Raw genomic sequence first — 15217 nt, forward strand, 5'->3', positions numbered from 1 at the left:
CACGTGAGATTTTCCTGTAGAGCCATTCCCTGAGCAGTTAAGTAGTTTAGCATTGTATGAGCAAATGTGCCCAGCAGAGTGCAGCGCGAGGAGGGTCCGGATGATAGGGCTTTGATTGGAGGAAGATGGCGCTGTGGGAGGAGCTCAGCTGAGGGAGAGGAGGAATGAGGCTGTGGCAGTGATTTGAGAAATAGGAGTAGGAGCTCAAGAGTCATTGGCCCAAGTACCCGGCTTAAGAACCATCCACCAAGAAATACCCACAGGACAGTGGGAATGGTACTGTGCATCATAGCTGCTGCCCTGACAAAGTATCTTATTGTCTCCCTTCCCCAGCAAAGTCCACTTTCCTTCAACCGTATCCTAGAAAACCCCTTTGGCAACGACCCATGAACCCGAGGAGTGCAAAACTGAGGCATGATGAGAATTCTCAAATTAACCCAAACTACTAAATAGCACACAAACACATTTTATTAACATCAAACGTTTGTTACGAAGCATTAATTGATATGTCAATTTCATTTTGAAGTCTACATTGCATAACATGAAAAATGTATATGAAGATTGTTACATTTTGTAGATGATTTTTAGGGTGTGCTATACTAAAGTTATACAATTTAGTATGGTTCTCAATCAAATATAAACATCATGCAAATTAATGTTTGCTGTTTTAATTCTGGACTTTGTTTTTGGAAGAAATACACTTAAGCAGGTATTACAATATCCAGGAACCATATTACAATCATAATGCAAACTTTTTATTGCGCAATTATTTTCTCAACGTTTTAACCTTTCCATTTGGTGCCAAGCAATTGAAGAAGAAATTTGTATGCTGCACACCACAAACAAAACAATGCATTCAATATTAGCGGTGCTGCTGGGTCAAGGGGTACCTGTCCTGGTGATCCTGATCTGAACTGAAGATAAGGGAGATCCAACGCACAACGGATTTGCTAAATAGAAATTTATTGTGCCACACGTTTCGACCATTAGATCTTTCTCAAGCCTGTCACTTGAGAAAGACCTAACTGCCGAAACGTTGTTTGACACAATAAATTTCTATTTAGCAAATCTGTCGTGCGTTGGATCTCCCTTATCTTCAGTTTAAGCAATTGAAGAAGCCTCCACAACTGGAGCATACAGCCATATATACATTCAAATACATCGGCACGCAGATTGCAACTTTGCAATGGGACTGGAATAACTACTGTATTTATCATTGATATAGGGATTATTATAATTCTATTGGGTAAGTAATATACCACCGCTGCATAGTAACTTTTTTTCACTTGGGGTGTTTGGGTTTTAACTGTGGGGGAGACTCACTACGTGCCCTTTTGGCGTATCACACGGCGATCAGGCGTTAACTTCCTTTCTTATCAATGGCAAACACAGGATCACAGTGCGATATCCCGCGTCCGCGCGTAGTGAATCCTGGCCTTTTTATTATGTTTTTCTTTCTGTAAGAACTGTTAATTCTCTCAGTGGCTTAATTCAGGTATTTGTATTGTATTGTTCTGCACTAAATTACCTGATCCTATATTTGCTGATTCTTAACATTTTTGCTGTTTTGAACTTTGTGGCCATAACAAATGTGTATTCTCATTGTGCTTAGCATGTTAGCTGTGCTGTGATCTATAAGTGGTACACAATATTAATCTCAGTCTTCACTATACAACACTATGCTTTTCAGGTACTTCCACCACTGATATATTTGACAGCAGTATGTATTACGGTGTGTGACAATATAATAACACTGTATACTAAGTATATAGAAATGCATGTAAGTGTTTGCATATTCTTCATTTACACGTTGCAAAGCCTGTAATTCATATTTTCAATCTCATGTCACAAAGAGCACTCAAGTACTCTTCATTATAAGGATCACGTTTATGGGCTTTTTCATAGCAGTCAATTGCTTGCATATTCTCTCCATTCAGCTGATGGACAAACCCAAGCAGGGCAAACCCAGTGGCATCTGACGGATTTCTTTTTATTATTTTTTTAGCCAACTTGTTCAAATTCATTTCAGATTTTTGTTTTGTTTTGCTTTCAATGCTTATCATGAACACCTCTTTGTAATGTCTTATGGCTTCAGATTCGGATTTCCCGTGATATTCTTCATAAACTCCATAACTGTAGTGGATGTGTTGCTTCTCTTCACATGTGAGATTTTCCATGCTTAGCACTTTTTGAAATGTTTCTTCTGCTTTTTGGAATTGATTTCCGTCAGTATACATGTTTGCTAGATCAACGTGTGCGTATACAAAAGATGGTTTCAACTCCAGAGTCTTTTCAAAGTAAAATGTGGCATTACGAATCATTTCCCTTATTTGTTGTGTGTAGGTACCAGTGGGTTGAAAATTGAACTTTGCAGCCTTTGCATCTCTTTTCAGTTGTATCATATTTTGTCTGTAACAAAGACCTGCCTGGTGGTGAAGAAATGCAGAGCTGGGAGTCAGTTGTATTGCTTTATGCAGAACATCAAGAGCCTCCTTCGTCATTCCTTCTCTCCTGTAAAATTTTGCAACATAGCGAAGTAGATATGGATAATCTGGTGTTTGTCTCCGTGCTTCCTCAATGCACTTTTTGGCCTCTTTAGCATGGTTTAAATCCTGATGTTTCAAACCAAGAAGAGCCCTGACCACTGTATCTTTCGGATTTAGCTGCACGGCACGTTTCAACAGTTCCAGTGATAGAAGTTCATTAGTCGGGCACTTGGTTTCCTTGAAACCTTCCAAGCGATACACTGCAGTTGCATAGCCCGTGTTCCACTCAGGATTTTCTGGGTCAATTTCAAGAGCCTTCTGAAAACATTCTTTGGCTTTTTCATAGTATTCTCCACAAATCGTTAACACACTCCAACCATGTTCACCGTATATCTCAGCAAGCAGGACATTGCTACTGAGAGCGGTTTCAAACTTCTTGTGAATTGTTGCCACCTTGTTAATATAGTCCTGAGCCTTTTCTAATTCGTTTGTATGATAGTACAGCCATGCGTAGTTACCATAGGTCACAACGCATTTAATGTCTCTTTCATCAGATTGCGTTTTTGGGATATGCTCTTCAGCTATTCCTAGCTGGGCAATGGCTTCCTCATTTTCGCCTTTCAGATATTTTATATAGGCCAACAAATTGTAGATCATGTATCTGCGTGTAGTGATTAAAAATTCAACTTGATCGTTAAGCCGCTCTTCCATGTCATTAATATCACAATCCTTTTTCAGTGACTTCCATGTAAAAGGACACTCCAGCTTCAAGAGGCTGGTCTTCAAAGAACTCTTTGAAAGTTCACTAAGAAATAAAAGAGATTGGGCATTAGCTTGTAACAGCATTATACTATGAGGCTGCTATTTCATGCTAGTTCTAGAATTTACAGTAGTAAGTACTATGATGTTAAAAAAATGGAACAAACTTGCACGCTCCCCGTCTACTCTAGCAGTGGACAAATGTGTCTTAAATAGAGGTGTTAAGATCCTGCAACCATACTGCTGATGCACACAACTACAAAATACCATATTGGATCAGCACTCAAAAAAGAAATCAAAGAAGATAATGATATACTCAGGTGTCACTTTTGGTTTCACCAAGTTTCTTCTTTAATGTATCAAAAATCATCAGCAATACAAACATATAAGAACACACAAGGAAAGGTAAGTCAGCAGACAGACAGCCTGACGAAGGGGCGAGGAGGCCTTGAAACGTTTCTCTAATTTGCACATTTACTAGTGTCTGCTGACTTACCTTTCCTTGTGTGTTCTTATATAAGTTTGTATTACTGCTTATTTTTGATACATTAAAAGAGAAACTTGGTGAGACCAAAAGGAACATGTGAGTATCATTATCTTATTTGACATATTTTGCGAGTGCTGATCCAATGGGACATTTTGATAACATGATGTAAACCACATAGATATTTCAACTAGACGTGCAAAACTTTCACACAAGTTCATGCAAGTGGTGAATTTGTGTTACAGACACACAGATATATACCATTAGCATATAGGGATTTGATTGGAGGATCCGGATCAACAAAATGTGTCAACTCCCTAAATTAACTTCAAAGAGGCTGACGTTTTTTCACCTCCAAAAAAACCTAATTGACATGCTATTCAATAAACCCTGGAGAGCTGTGATACGCAATCACACCCATCGGGCCACTATTTTTTTCCTTGTCTGCCCCAGGGTACATTTGCAGTATAGAAAACCCAATTCAACAGCCGGCGCTAGTTTAGAAAATATTAATACACCTATAAAATCACAGTATCATTGACTGCTAAGTAACCATAGTGCTCTGTGATAGTGAAAGAAAGGCGCTAGCACTAATAGTGTTCACTAAAAATATAAAGTGAATATGCTTAATAATCAAGTGATACAAAAATGATTAAATAAAAATCGTGACAATAACGTGAGAAAGATAAATTGAATTAAGACCCCCTGCTCAAACCCAGCTGGTAGGGACTGGTTTCTCTGGTCCCCAATGTGTAGAATTAAAAACGGGCAATTGGGAACAATTTCTGAGCGAGAGAAACTTCTATTTCAGTTGGGGTGAAGACCTCCAATCTCAGCGAAACAGCGGTATATGAAAAGAAGGGAAAATATCCATAGTGCAGACCAATCTTAAAAAACGTAACTTTTATAGGGCTTAAAAATGCACACTTACAATAAAAACATTCAAATAATGCATATATCACAACAATGTGATGGAAGAGAGTATGCTGTGGACATCTGGCTCACCCCCCCCGCCTCCGGTCTGCAATCAATGCGTGAGACGCCTCTGTGGTTAGCTCTCTGCTTCCTGAGCTACCTCCGATGCGTGCCGTCACGTCACATCCGGTTAGTTGCGACACGTCACTTCCGGTTGTGGATTCTGGGTCTGCAATCTCTGTCCCTGCTTCTCTCCTCCTGTGGGCGGCTACCACTCTACGTGTTTCGCCAATCCAATACGTGGCTTCGTCAGGAGTGTCGAAGCCACTGACGAAGCCACGTATTGGATTGGCGAAACGCGTAGAGTGGTAGCCGCCCACAGGAGGAGAGAAGCAGGGACAGAGATCACAGACCCAGAATCCACAACCGGAAGTGACGTATCGCAACCAACCGGAAGTGACGTGATGGCACGCGTCGGAGGTAGCGTGACTCACGCTCCCCCCCCCCCCGGCGCCGGTGCGGATGGTGTTTGGCGGGAGATGTGTACCGTGCGGTGTCCTCCGGAGGAGGAGCGTGTGGGCCGGTGCCGATGGTGTTTGGCGGGAAATCTGTGGGTTGCGGTGGCCTTCGGAGGAGCTCCGTGCGGGCCGGTGCTGAAGTGAGTACCTAGCATAGTGTGTGTTTGTTTATTGGGGGCGTTGCGGGCCAGTGGCGATGTTGTTTGGCATGAGATCTGTGGCATGCGGGCCGGTCCGCGGCCCGTAGAGTGTCTGAGGTAGCGGGAGGGAGATGTGTGGCGTGTGGGCCGTTGCCAATGGTGTTTTAGTGTAGGCCGCGGCCCGTAGAGGGTCTGCGGTAGCGGGAGGGAGATGTGTGGCGTGGGGGGGGGGGCGAGGGTGGTGTTTTGAAGAGGCAGTGTGCAGTGTTTGGTGTTGTGTGAATGTCTGTGTGTGCAGTGTTTGGTGTTATCGTGCGTTGTGTGTAGGTGATTATGTACCTGATTCGGCAGTTCTGTGGTAGCAGACGGTGAGGGTTTTGAGAGCTGTGAACCGTGGCCCCAGAGCAGTGAGGGTTGAGGATTAGGTGCTGCAAATGAGGGGTGGGATAGTGTGGAAGTGGTAGCTCAGTGAGGGGTGGGACAGTGTGGCATTGGTGTTGGATGCAGGCCAATGAGAGTCAGTGAGGGGTGGGACAGTGTGGCATTGGTGTTGGACGCAGGCCAATGAGAGGTGTGCGGGGGCGGGCATGGCCTGAGCCGGAGTGACAGGCCAAAGGTGCAATGCGATTTGCCCTTGGGACGCAGACATACAGTGCTTTCAGAAATATATAGTAGATATGCTCCCCCTGGATTGTGAACAAAAAGTAACCATAGTGGTCATACTTGAAAACGAGAGGCAACTCTCAATGTATTACTTCCTGGTAAAACATTTGATCAATAAAGGTATTATGCATCAAGCAACGGATTCAGGTTTTGTTCTGCGGCACATTTGTTTTCAATTTTTTCCCCTCTTTGGGACATCAAGTAGCAAATATGTGAGTGTGCGAGTGTGCAAGTGTGAATGTGTGAATGTGTGAGTCTGTGTACGTGTTTAGTTTTTTCCTCTTATCTATATATTATAATGGCCTACAGACCTATTAGCAATTATTTGTTAAGAAATAGGGGTGGAGATAGTGGGAGTGGATGCTGGGGGCATGTGACCCAGAGAGAGAGGTTAGGCCTCCCTGTGCGAGGGGAGAAGGGTTAACCCCTTGTATGCCTTAGCAGTAGGGCCGGTGCAACCACTAGGCATCTTAGGGTGGCACATTTTGGAGGGCGACAGAAGAGGTGGAGGAGGACAGTGGGTGGCAGGAGAGGAGGAGGAGAATGGCAGGCAGCAGCGTGAGGTGGAAATCAAGCAGCAGTGGGAGATATGGACAGAGAATAGTGAGAGCAGAGCAGGGAGGTAGAGGATGGCCGGGGAGGCACACACCCAGATCCTCCCGGCCATCCTGCGGTCCTCTTCTTCAGGCACTGCCTAACATCCTCCTCTGCTGCCTTGCTCTGCTCCTGCCATTCTTTGTCCTCTTCTCCTGCCTCTGCCCGCCATCTTCCTCTTCTGCTGTGCTGCTCCTGACATCTCCACTTCAGACCACAGAAACCAGGTAGTTAAGAGGAGGGGTGAGAGAGGAGGGGGGGGGATAGAGGAAGAGGAGGAAGGGGTGAGAGGCAGAAGAGGAGGGAGTGAGAGAGGAAGAGGAAAAGAAGGAGGCTGAGAGAAGAAGAGGAGAAGGAGGGGTGTGAGAGGATGGGAAAGAGGGGGATGAGAGGAAGAGTAGGGTGGGTGAGAGAATAAGAGGAGGGGATGAGAGAAGAAAAGGAGTGGGGGTCAGAGGAAGAGGAAAAAGAGGGTGAGAAAGGAGGAGGGGTGAGAGGACGAGAGGGAGTGAGAGGATAAGTAGGGGGGGTGAGAGGCAGGGGTGAGAGAGGGAGAGGAGTGATTGAGAAAGAGAAGTGGGGGGTGATGGAGGAGGGGGGTGATTGAGGAGGATTGTGAGGGTGTGAGAGAAAGGAGGGTGTGACAGGAAGAGGAGTGGGAGGGGGGGTGAGAGGAGGAGTGGGAGAGATGGTGAAATAGGAGGTGGAGTAGGAGTCGGGGTGAGAGAGGAAGAGGAGGAGTGGTAGGGGATGAGAGAGAGGAGTTGGAGGGTGTGTGAGAGATGGGGGTGAGATGAGGGAGGTGAGTGAGGAGGGAGGGAGAGAGTGGAGAGGGGTGAGACGATAGAGGAGGTGGGGGCGTGAGACGAGAGGATGGGTAGAGGGTGAGTAAGAATGGGGCTATAATAACAAAATAAGAATCGGAAAGTTTGGGGGCGGAGCGGTCCTGAAGGTTTGCCTAGGGTGCAGAATACCCTTACCGAATACCCTTACACCGACCCAGCTTAACAGTTAATAAGGGATTGCATGTAATATAATGGGTAGTTCGGTAGATAATTATTTCCCACCTTCTGTCTCTGTAAATTCTCCCATTTACGATTTAGATTGTAAGCTCTTCATGGCAGGTACTCTTTTTCCTATTGTTTTATGTATGTAGCGCTTATTTGCATTGTGTTATAATATTATGTTACATTATTACTGCTGTAAAGTGCTATGTACCTAGAAGGAGCTATAGAAATACAGATATATATACATAATTAGTACAGGCATACCCCGCATTAACGTACGCAATGGGACCGAAGCATGTATGTAAAGTGAAAATGTACTTAAAGTGAAGCAGTACCTTTTCCCACTTATCAATACATGTACTGTACTGCAATCGTCATATACGTGCATAACTGATGTAAATAAAGCATTTGTAACAGGCTCTGTAGTCTCCCCGCTTGCGCACAGCTTCGGTACAGGTAGGGAGTCGGTATTGCTGTTCAGGACGTGCTGACAGGCGCATGCGTGAACTGCCATTTTTCTATTGAGCGATATGTACTTACTCGCGAGTGTACTTAAAGTGAGTGTCCTTAAACCGGGGTATGCCTGTATTATAAATCCTTTAGGTAATATGGCGGATATGACGGGATGCACCATACATGATGCACACTACATGAGCACGATGGTTACTAAGGGGTTCGTCTTTGAAGGCTTTTTTTGTACCGATTGAATCCAGGTATAAATTCTAATTCATTCATTGTAGAGCTGCATCTTCCGCAGTGAGGATAGAAATTAACGAAAATTATTCTTTTTTTTTTTGTTAAATTAAGCAAAAAGTGTAAAAATGTCTCAGGGAAAGACATCCCAAATTATTTTGTAATATTCTAGTGAAAAGACTAATAATATCAGTGGTTAAAATGTGTACAAATCAGACAGAGATGTCAATTAAAAAACAACTGAACGAAGCAGTAACATAATTTTTTTATTCATGTTTCTTTAGGGATTTGTCTTTATTGTGCCCAATAATATTTTAAAGGAAGTTGAAAAAATAATTTTAGGCGCATGCGTGAACTGCCATTTTTCTATTGAGCGATATGTACTTACTCGCGAGTGTACTTAAAGTGAGTGTCCTTAAACCGGGGTATGCCTGGAGGGGTATTCTGAAGATACGGTACAGAGAGCATGTTTGTTATTGAGCCAAGAGGACAAAGAACTTTGAATTTGTAGCTGCATTCAATCTGAATCCCTTCAGTGTACATCTGTGTCGCCCCAAATGCGGACACTTGAAGGGGCTCCCCAAGAGCTGCTCCCCTCTGCACAGGACCAGCGTGCTAAGGGTTAACATTTGCTGGTACTTCGTGGAATGTCAACCACACCCACTGGAATGTTAATGAGCCAAGAGGACAAAGAACTTTGAATTCGCAGCTGCAGTCCATCTGAACTCCTTCAGTGTACATATGTGTTGCCCCAAAGGCGGACAGCCTTTGGAACAGGCGAAGGGCAGCTAAAGGGTGTGAGCCGTTTGCTGATGTTTGCTGATGTTAAAGTTTCTCTATTTCAATCTGAAACTCACCAGCCCTTTATCCACTGTACCCAATTTCCTAACTCTATCTGTCCATGCAATGTCTGTGAATTGATGGTATAACCTCTGTTCTTTTAATGTAACCAGGTATTGTTATAAATCTGTACCCAGGACATACTTGGTAACGAGGTAGCTCTCAATGTATTACTTCCTGGTAAAACATTTTTTATAAATAAATTGACCAATCCCCACTTTATTTGGCAACTCTTCTATTTCTGGGTAAAAAGTGTAATTTTACTAAAAAAATCATTTTAATCAGAGCATCACCTCAACCCTTTTTCTCCTGCAGTTGATTTTTGGAACTAAATGTTATTCACTTCAATGGGTTAATGTTTGGTCTCTGTGTAATACATTGCTGCCCACCAATAAAATGCATTTCATATCAAATTATACACCAGATTCACCCTATAAGAAGTATGTTATAAAAATTTAGCAGTGATATTCAGGTTCAAAACCCAGTGTCAGCACCATGTGACCTTGGGCAAGTCACTTTATCTCCCTGTGCCTCAGGCACCAAAATCATAGATTGTAAGCTCCACGGGGCAGGGACCTGTGCCTGCAAAAATTCCTGTGCTGCGTACCGCGCGCTATACTGTAACTGTGAAGCAATTTGAGTCCCACTGGGAGAAAGATGCTATATGAAATAAAGTTATTATTATTATTATTATATTGATGAGATTTGTGCCTTTTGCTTGATGAAAAAAAAGAAACTGTTACATATGTTTTAACTGTAATTATATTAAAACCTTTTGGAAACAAGCTAGTTTTCTGTGGAGCATTTGTTTAAATCCTGTAGTTAACATTCATGACAGCGGTGTGCTGCTTTAATTCATTGGGACAAAAAGATAACAACAATGACATTTGATTCATCGAACTTTTTCCTAAAATGATAAATAAATGAACTATTAACTAAATGACATTTTAGGGCAAAAGCCTTGTTTTACTCTATTTAAAATATCGGTTGAACAGTACTTTTCTTCTATCCTATTATGTAGAAATCCCAATAGCTAAGGCAATTAAATCTTCTTACTATGGATGTCAATTTGGCAAATAAAGATTCTTAAAAACAATTTAATGATTCTTTTAAACATATAAAAATAAAATACAAATCTGTACATTTATACTATGTATGACCATACTCAAAATCAAATAAGGCTAGTATATTACTGCCGGATAAATATATTTACCTCATGCTGATACAGTATCTGGGTAGATTTCTCTCTCCTGTGGCTGTTGAGCTGAAAGATGCTGTATGTTGGCTCTGGTCACTGACTGGCCTTTTATACTGTACAAGACACACTGTGGGTATCGCATGATGTTTTTTATTGCTGCAGTCATGAAGTGAATCGAAACTAGAAACTGAAACTTAGTCTGATCGGCTCTCCAGATAATGATGTCTTGTCGGAGAGACTGAAACTGGCAGAAACACTAATACTAAAACAAGCCGTGTGACTTTCAGCAGGTAACAATAATGATAATAATAATAACTTTATTTCATATAGCTCTTTTTTCCCAAATGGAACTCAAAGCGCGTCACAATCACAGCATAGCGCGCGGGACGCAGCACGCTACATAGGATTTATACAGTCAGTCCCTGCCCAGGTGAGCTTACAATCTATGTGTTTGGTGCCTGAGGCACAGGGGGATATAGTAACTTGCACAAGGAGCCGACATGTTATCAGTCAGTCACTTAACCAGGGTTGCCACCTTCTATTAAAGGTAAACCCGGAGCCTTTCTTTGCAATAAACATTTTAAAATTTATTTATTTTATTTTTATATTTATTTCTCTTACCTGCGGCAGCGGCATCTCCCGGCATCTCCTCTGCCTGTAAGGTTCAGTCAGCATGGCTCTGTGACGTCAAATGGCACGCGTTGCCATGACAATGTGGCGTCACGTGGCGTCAAGCTGCCATAACAATGGGACGCATCAAGGTGCCACGTGATGCCCCATTGTCATGGTAACGGAACACTGCATTGCATCAGGTAGCGTCCTGTTGTCTTGATAACTGGCGTCACATGACGCTGTGATGTCACGTAGCGTTTCGTTGTTATGGCAATGCGGCGCTATTTGATGTCACGCAGCCATGTTGACGGGATTTTCCAATTACACCTAAGGAATGTGAAATTGTTTTTGGTGCTTTTCCAACTTGCAGGGGTGTTCTGAAGATATAGATATCACGTTTGTTATTGACCAAGCCCCACTTTCTTTGGGAACTCTACAATTTATGTGTAAACAATGCAATAATTGGTTTACTAAAAAATCATTTTAATCAGAGCATCACCTCAACCCTCCTCCTGCGCTTTATCTCCCAACGCCTCAGACACCTACAGTAAATAAATGGTACATTCTAGAGAGCACGGACTCATTGTGCCTGCCGTCAGTGCAACTTAAGAAAAAAATATTATTTAAGTAATAACCCCAAAGAACAGGGCATTACTGGCCAATAATGATGAAGGCCCCGGGGGCCACTGTATCCCTGGATCCCCAAATGACCCCTTAAAAATCTGAGGACTCACACTGGCCTAATTTAAAAGAGAGTAGCTCACTGACAAGTGTTAAGAAGGAACGTGGAGATGCCACATTGGTGATAACTGTGTGCATGCTTATAGAAACAATGAATATATATAACCCCCATTTAAGCCACCAGGTTGGAGTGTCTGTAGGATGAAGATCCATTGGCGCTCCTGCTGCATTAGTCTCCTGTCCCAGTTACCTTTTCTGGGTCCCCACGGGATATATTCGATTCGACAGAAAGTAAGGTGGTTAAGGTGTCTTAAATGAGGGTTATATTTATTCATTGTTTCTATAAGCATGCACACAGTTATCACCTATGTGGCATCTCCACGGTTCCTTCTTACGTTTTTCAGTGAGATACTCTCTTTTAGATTAGGTCAATGTGAGTCCTCAGATTTTTAACGGGTCATTTGGGGATCCAGGGATACAGTGGAGTCCTATACTTCCCCGGGTCCGTTTTGACTACTAGAGGCGGACCTATTTAAATTCACACAGTCCTACACCTTCTATTAATATGTGAATTGACGTCCATTTTACACCCACTTTTACCTACAATATTTACACACTGAGATGATAGCGCTGACTGACCATTGTCTAATATGCGAGTTACATCCCCTCTAACATCCTATTCGGTATCTTGTACATCTGAGTAAGGTTTGCAAACATTGCACTTTGAAACGCAACTACAATCACCTTACATGTGCTGACAACCTTTGGCACCATTTATTGATGCACCCTTGTCATAGGATGTGACTCACGGCCGGGAATTGTCTTTCATACAACACCAACTGTAACTGGCTTGACAATTGTGGAAAGTAACTTCTGTATGAAATGATGTACTTAATTTGTACTGACTGATCTTATATCTTATACACATAGGTAGGGATATACATAATACATTAATTTGGGCTTATAAAGTATGATGGGCTCTAAGCACTAATGTGTAAACTTAACGGTGGGTTACACCGCCATACCTGTGCCTCCCCTTATCTCCGTGATTGGTCACGGAGTTTGAACACACCTCCTACATTGCGGATATAAGGATAAGGGAATGATCTCTCATCACTCCCTACGCCTTGACAAAGCGCCCCGTAAGACGCGATATGCACGTCGGCTTTTACGACGTCACCACGGTGACATCAGCATGGAGCACAACTGTGGAGGTTTGAGAGGAACGACGCCTGAACACACTTGGGAGCCACGCTTATAACGCGGTCTGAGCGTGGCTCCCAATTTAAAAACATTTCCACAGGTTTTTTTTATTTTTTATTTATTTAAAACATTCAATTCTTTATTGCTAACAGATACACAACCCTCCCCCCTACATCATGAGGAAATTGAACCCCTGGTACTTCATAAGTGCACTGTGAAGTAGATGTTACAGATGCAGCTATCAGTATTAGAAGGCTTACCTGAGAAATTCCTGGGAGATTCTGGGGCAGTCTCACAGTAAATGCCTCAACATTTCTGTAAAATTCTTAATGGCCCATCGGATTAACACATCAGGGGGTCCCTGCAGTCCCATTCAGTTTACAGGGACTCCCTGCTGTGTTAATCCGATGGGCCATTAAGAATCTCACAGAAATATTGAGGCATTTACTGTGAGACTGCCCCAGAATCTACCCAGGCAGCGTTCTAATACTCGTTGCTGCATCTGTATATTTGTTTATAGAATCAGATTCATCATACCGACCCTGTGGTGTAGCAGTTAGAGAGTTGCACTAGCATATGAAAGATCATGGGTTCAATTCCTGTATGTGTATTATTTAAAATATAATTTATACCATACCATGCAGGAATTGAACCCCTGATGCTAGTGCAATTCTCTAGTTGCTACACCACAGGGTTGGTGTGATGAATCTGACTCTATAAACAAACTTATCATGGTGATGGACTGCACTGTGCAGTAGATGTTATGTTTGTTTATAGATATTTTTGCGTTGATTTATATCATTCTTTGCTACCAGTGGTGGATTTCCCATTAGGCCCCAAAAAATGTCCACCCTCATACACAGAGGCATATAAAAAGGCATATAAAGGCCAGGGGGGCCAATGGGAGTAGGAGGAGTGGCCCAGGGAGGCAGTGATAGGACAAGGATGAGGGTGGACAAAACGAAGGCAATCTTACCCCTGTGGTGCTGCAGGTGATTGGCCACTGTGACTCGTGCGTGCGCTCCGTGCGCGAGGGAGATGCGTGGCACGAGCGGGGGCTGGGGCCTCACTCCGCGCGGGAGCAGAAGGAGCCCTGGGTGTGTGCACGCACGCGAGCCTACGGAGGCGGGGAATGGAGCAGCAGAGAAGAGAGGGGACTGCTGCCTGTGGTCCCGGGTGACCGGGGTGAGTGCCGTGGGGTGCGGAGTGGGACCAGGTGAGGGGGGGGACCCTCCGTGAGGGAGGCGTTCCCCGGAGTCTTACAGCTATACTGCTCTAACATAGTCCTCACCTGTACCTTCTGCTGTGCGCTGAGCTGGGACCATATCTCTACCTGCACTACAGTTCCTACCTGCCTAGATTCCCCTAGGAGATCAGGCAGAGCATTTTGCCGTGTCCCCCATCGGTGGGCTACAGATATCCAGCACTGATACCACACTCGGTGCAAGATACTCCATAAGAATATTGATGTGATCGGTCCTAGTTCTTCCTGTCTATTCATCTAGCTGCACAACTTAGTTGTACTCATTTATCTTTCTGTGAACCGTCTGCGGTCCAGACCGGGCAGCCATTAATTTGTTCTGCCGAGTGGGCTTTAGAACAAGTACTTGCTGTCCTGGGACGAATTATCTGCTCCAGGCATTCTGGTTATAACAAGCTTTCTGCTTGGTCTGAGCCTCCCTGAGATTAGCCTGTGCCAACCCCTTAAGCATTTCTAGCTGGTTTCTGAGATCTACTACATACTGAAGCACAGAAACATCAGTATTAGTAGTTCCTTCCCATCCCTCATGGAATAAGTCGAGGGGTCCCCGTACCATGCGACCATATAGCAGCTCAAAGGGCAAGAACCCAGTAGATTCTTGCAGTACCTCCGGTAACTTCGGTCCTCCGTCTTGCATGATCACTTGCATCCCGGTGCCCGGGAGCAAATCCTCTGGTTGGACCATATCAGGGTAACAGCGGCATAGAGTGGAGCAAGCCGGCTGCTTCAAAATCTTTGAAGCCGGCTCACGTCTATTCAGTACATAGTATCTTTGAATTTGCCGCTGTTGGTTTGGCGCTTGGAATCTCAGCTTCTCATTGGCTGCAAGGATCCTTATGGGTGTCCCATTCATAAACCTCTACAGCCTATCAGAGAGTGGGAATTCTCCTGCCAGCCAATCACCGATTTGCCGGTATTGCAAAGCTGGGTGGTTACCTTTACTCAGTCTGCCAAGGGGCATTCGCTAACCTGGCACCTCTGCCTCTTTGCATACTGAGCCCACCGCTGTCCAGGCTCCCCAGAGTCTGGGTTCTGGCAAATGGTGGCCGTATAGCCCTGTGTTAGTTCAGGATGCGAGTACTCAAGCAGAACTGCAGTACCCCTCCTGTTCTAACACCTTGACATCCCTGAGACTTTCAAGTTAGAACTCCGCATAGACCCAT

The 15217-nt window shown here is 43.9% G+C and overlaps 1 protein-coding gene across 1 annotated transcript; it reads right to left on the reverse strand.

Moving 5' to 3' along the window:
• Positions 1-493: 493 nt before the first annotated feature.
• Positions 494-10413, reverse strand: LOC142502063 (interferon-induced protein with tetratricopeptide repeats 5-like). The gene is made up of 2 exons (XM_075612870.1): positions 10313-10413; positions 494-3291 (listed from the first exon to the last, which is right to left on the reverse strand). The coding sequence occupies exons 1-2, from the start codon at positions 10315-10317 to the stop codon at positions 1827-1829; spliced, it is 1470 nt and encodes a 489-aa protein (XP_075468985.1). The 5' UTR covers positions 10318-10413; the 3' UTR covers positions 494-1826.
• Positions 10414-15217: the final 4804 nt, after the last annotated feature.

Source organism: Ascaphus truei, chromosome 8 (genome assembly GCF_040206685.1).
Source record: "Ascaphus truei isolate aAscTru1 chromosome 8, aAscTru1.hap1, whole genome shotgun sequence".
Lineage (NCBI taxonomy): Eukaryota > Metazoa > Chordata > Amphibia > Anura > Ascaphidae > Ascaphus > Ascaphus truei.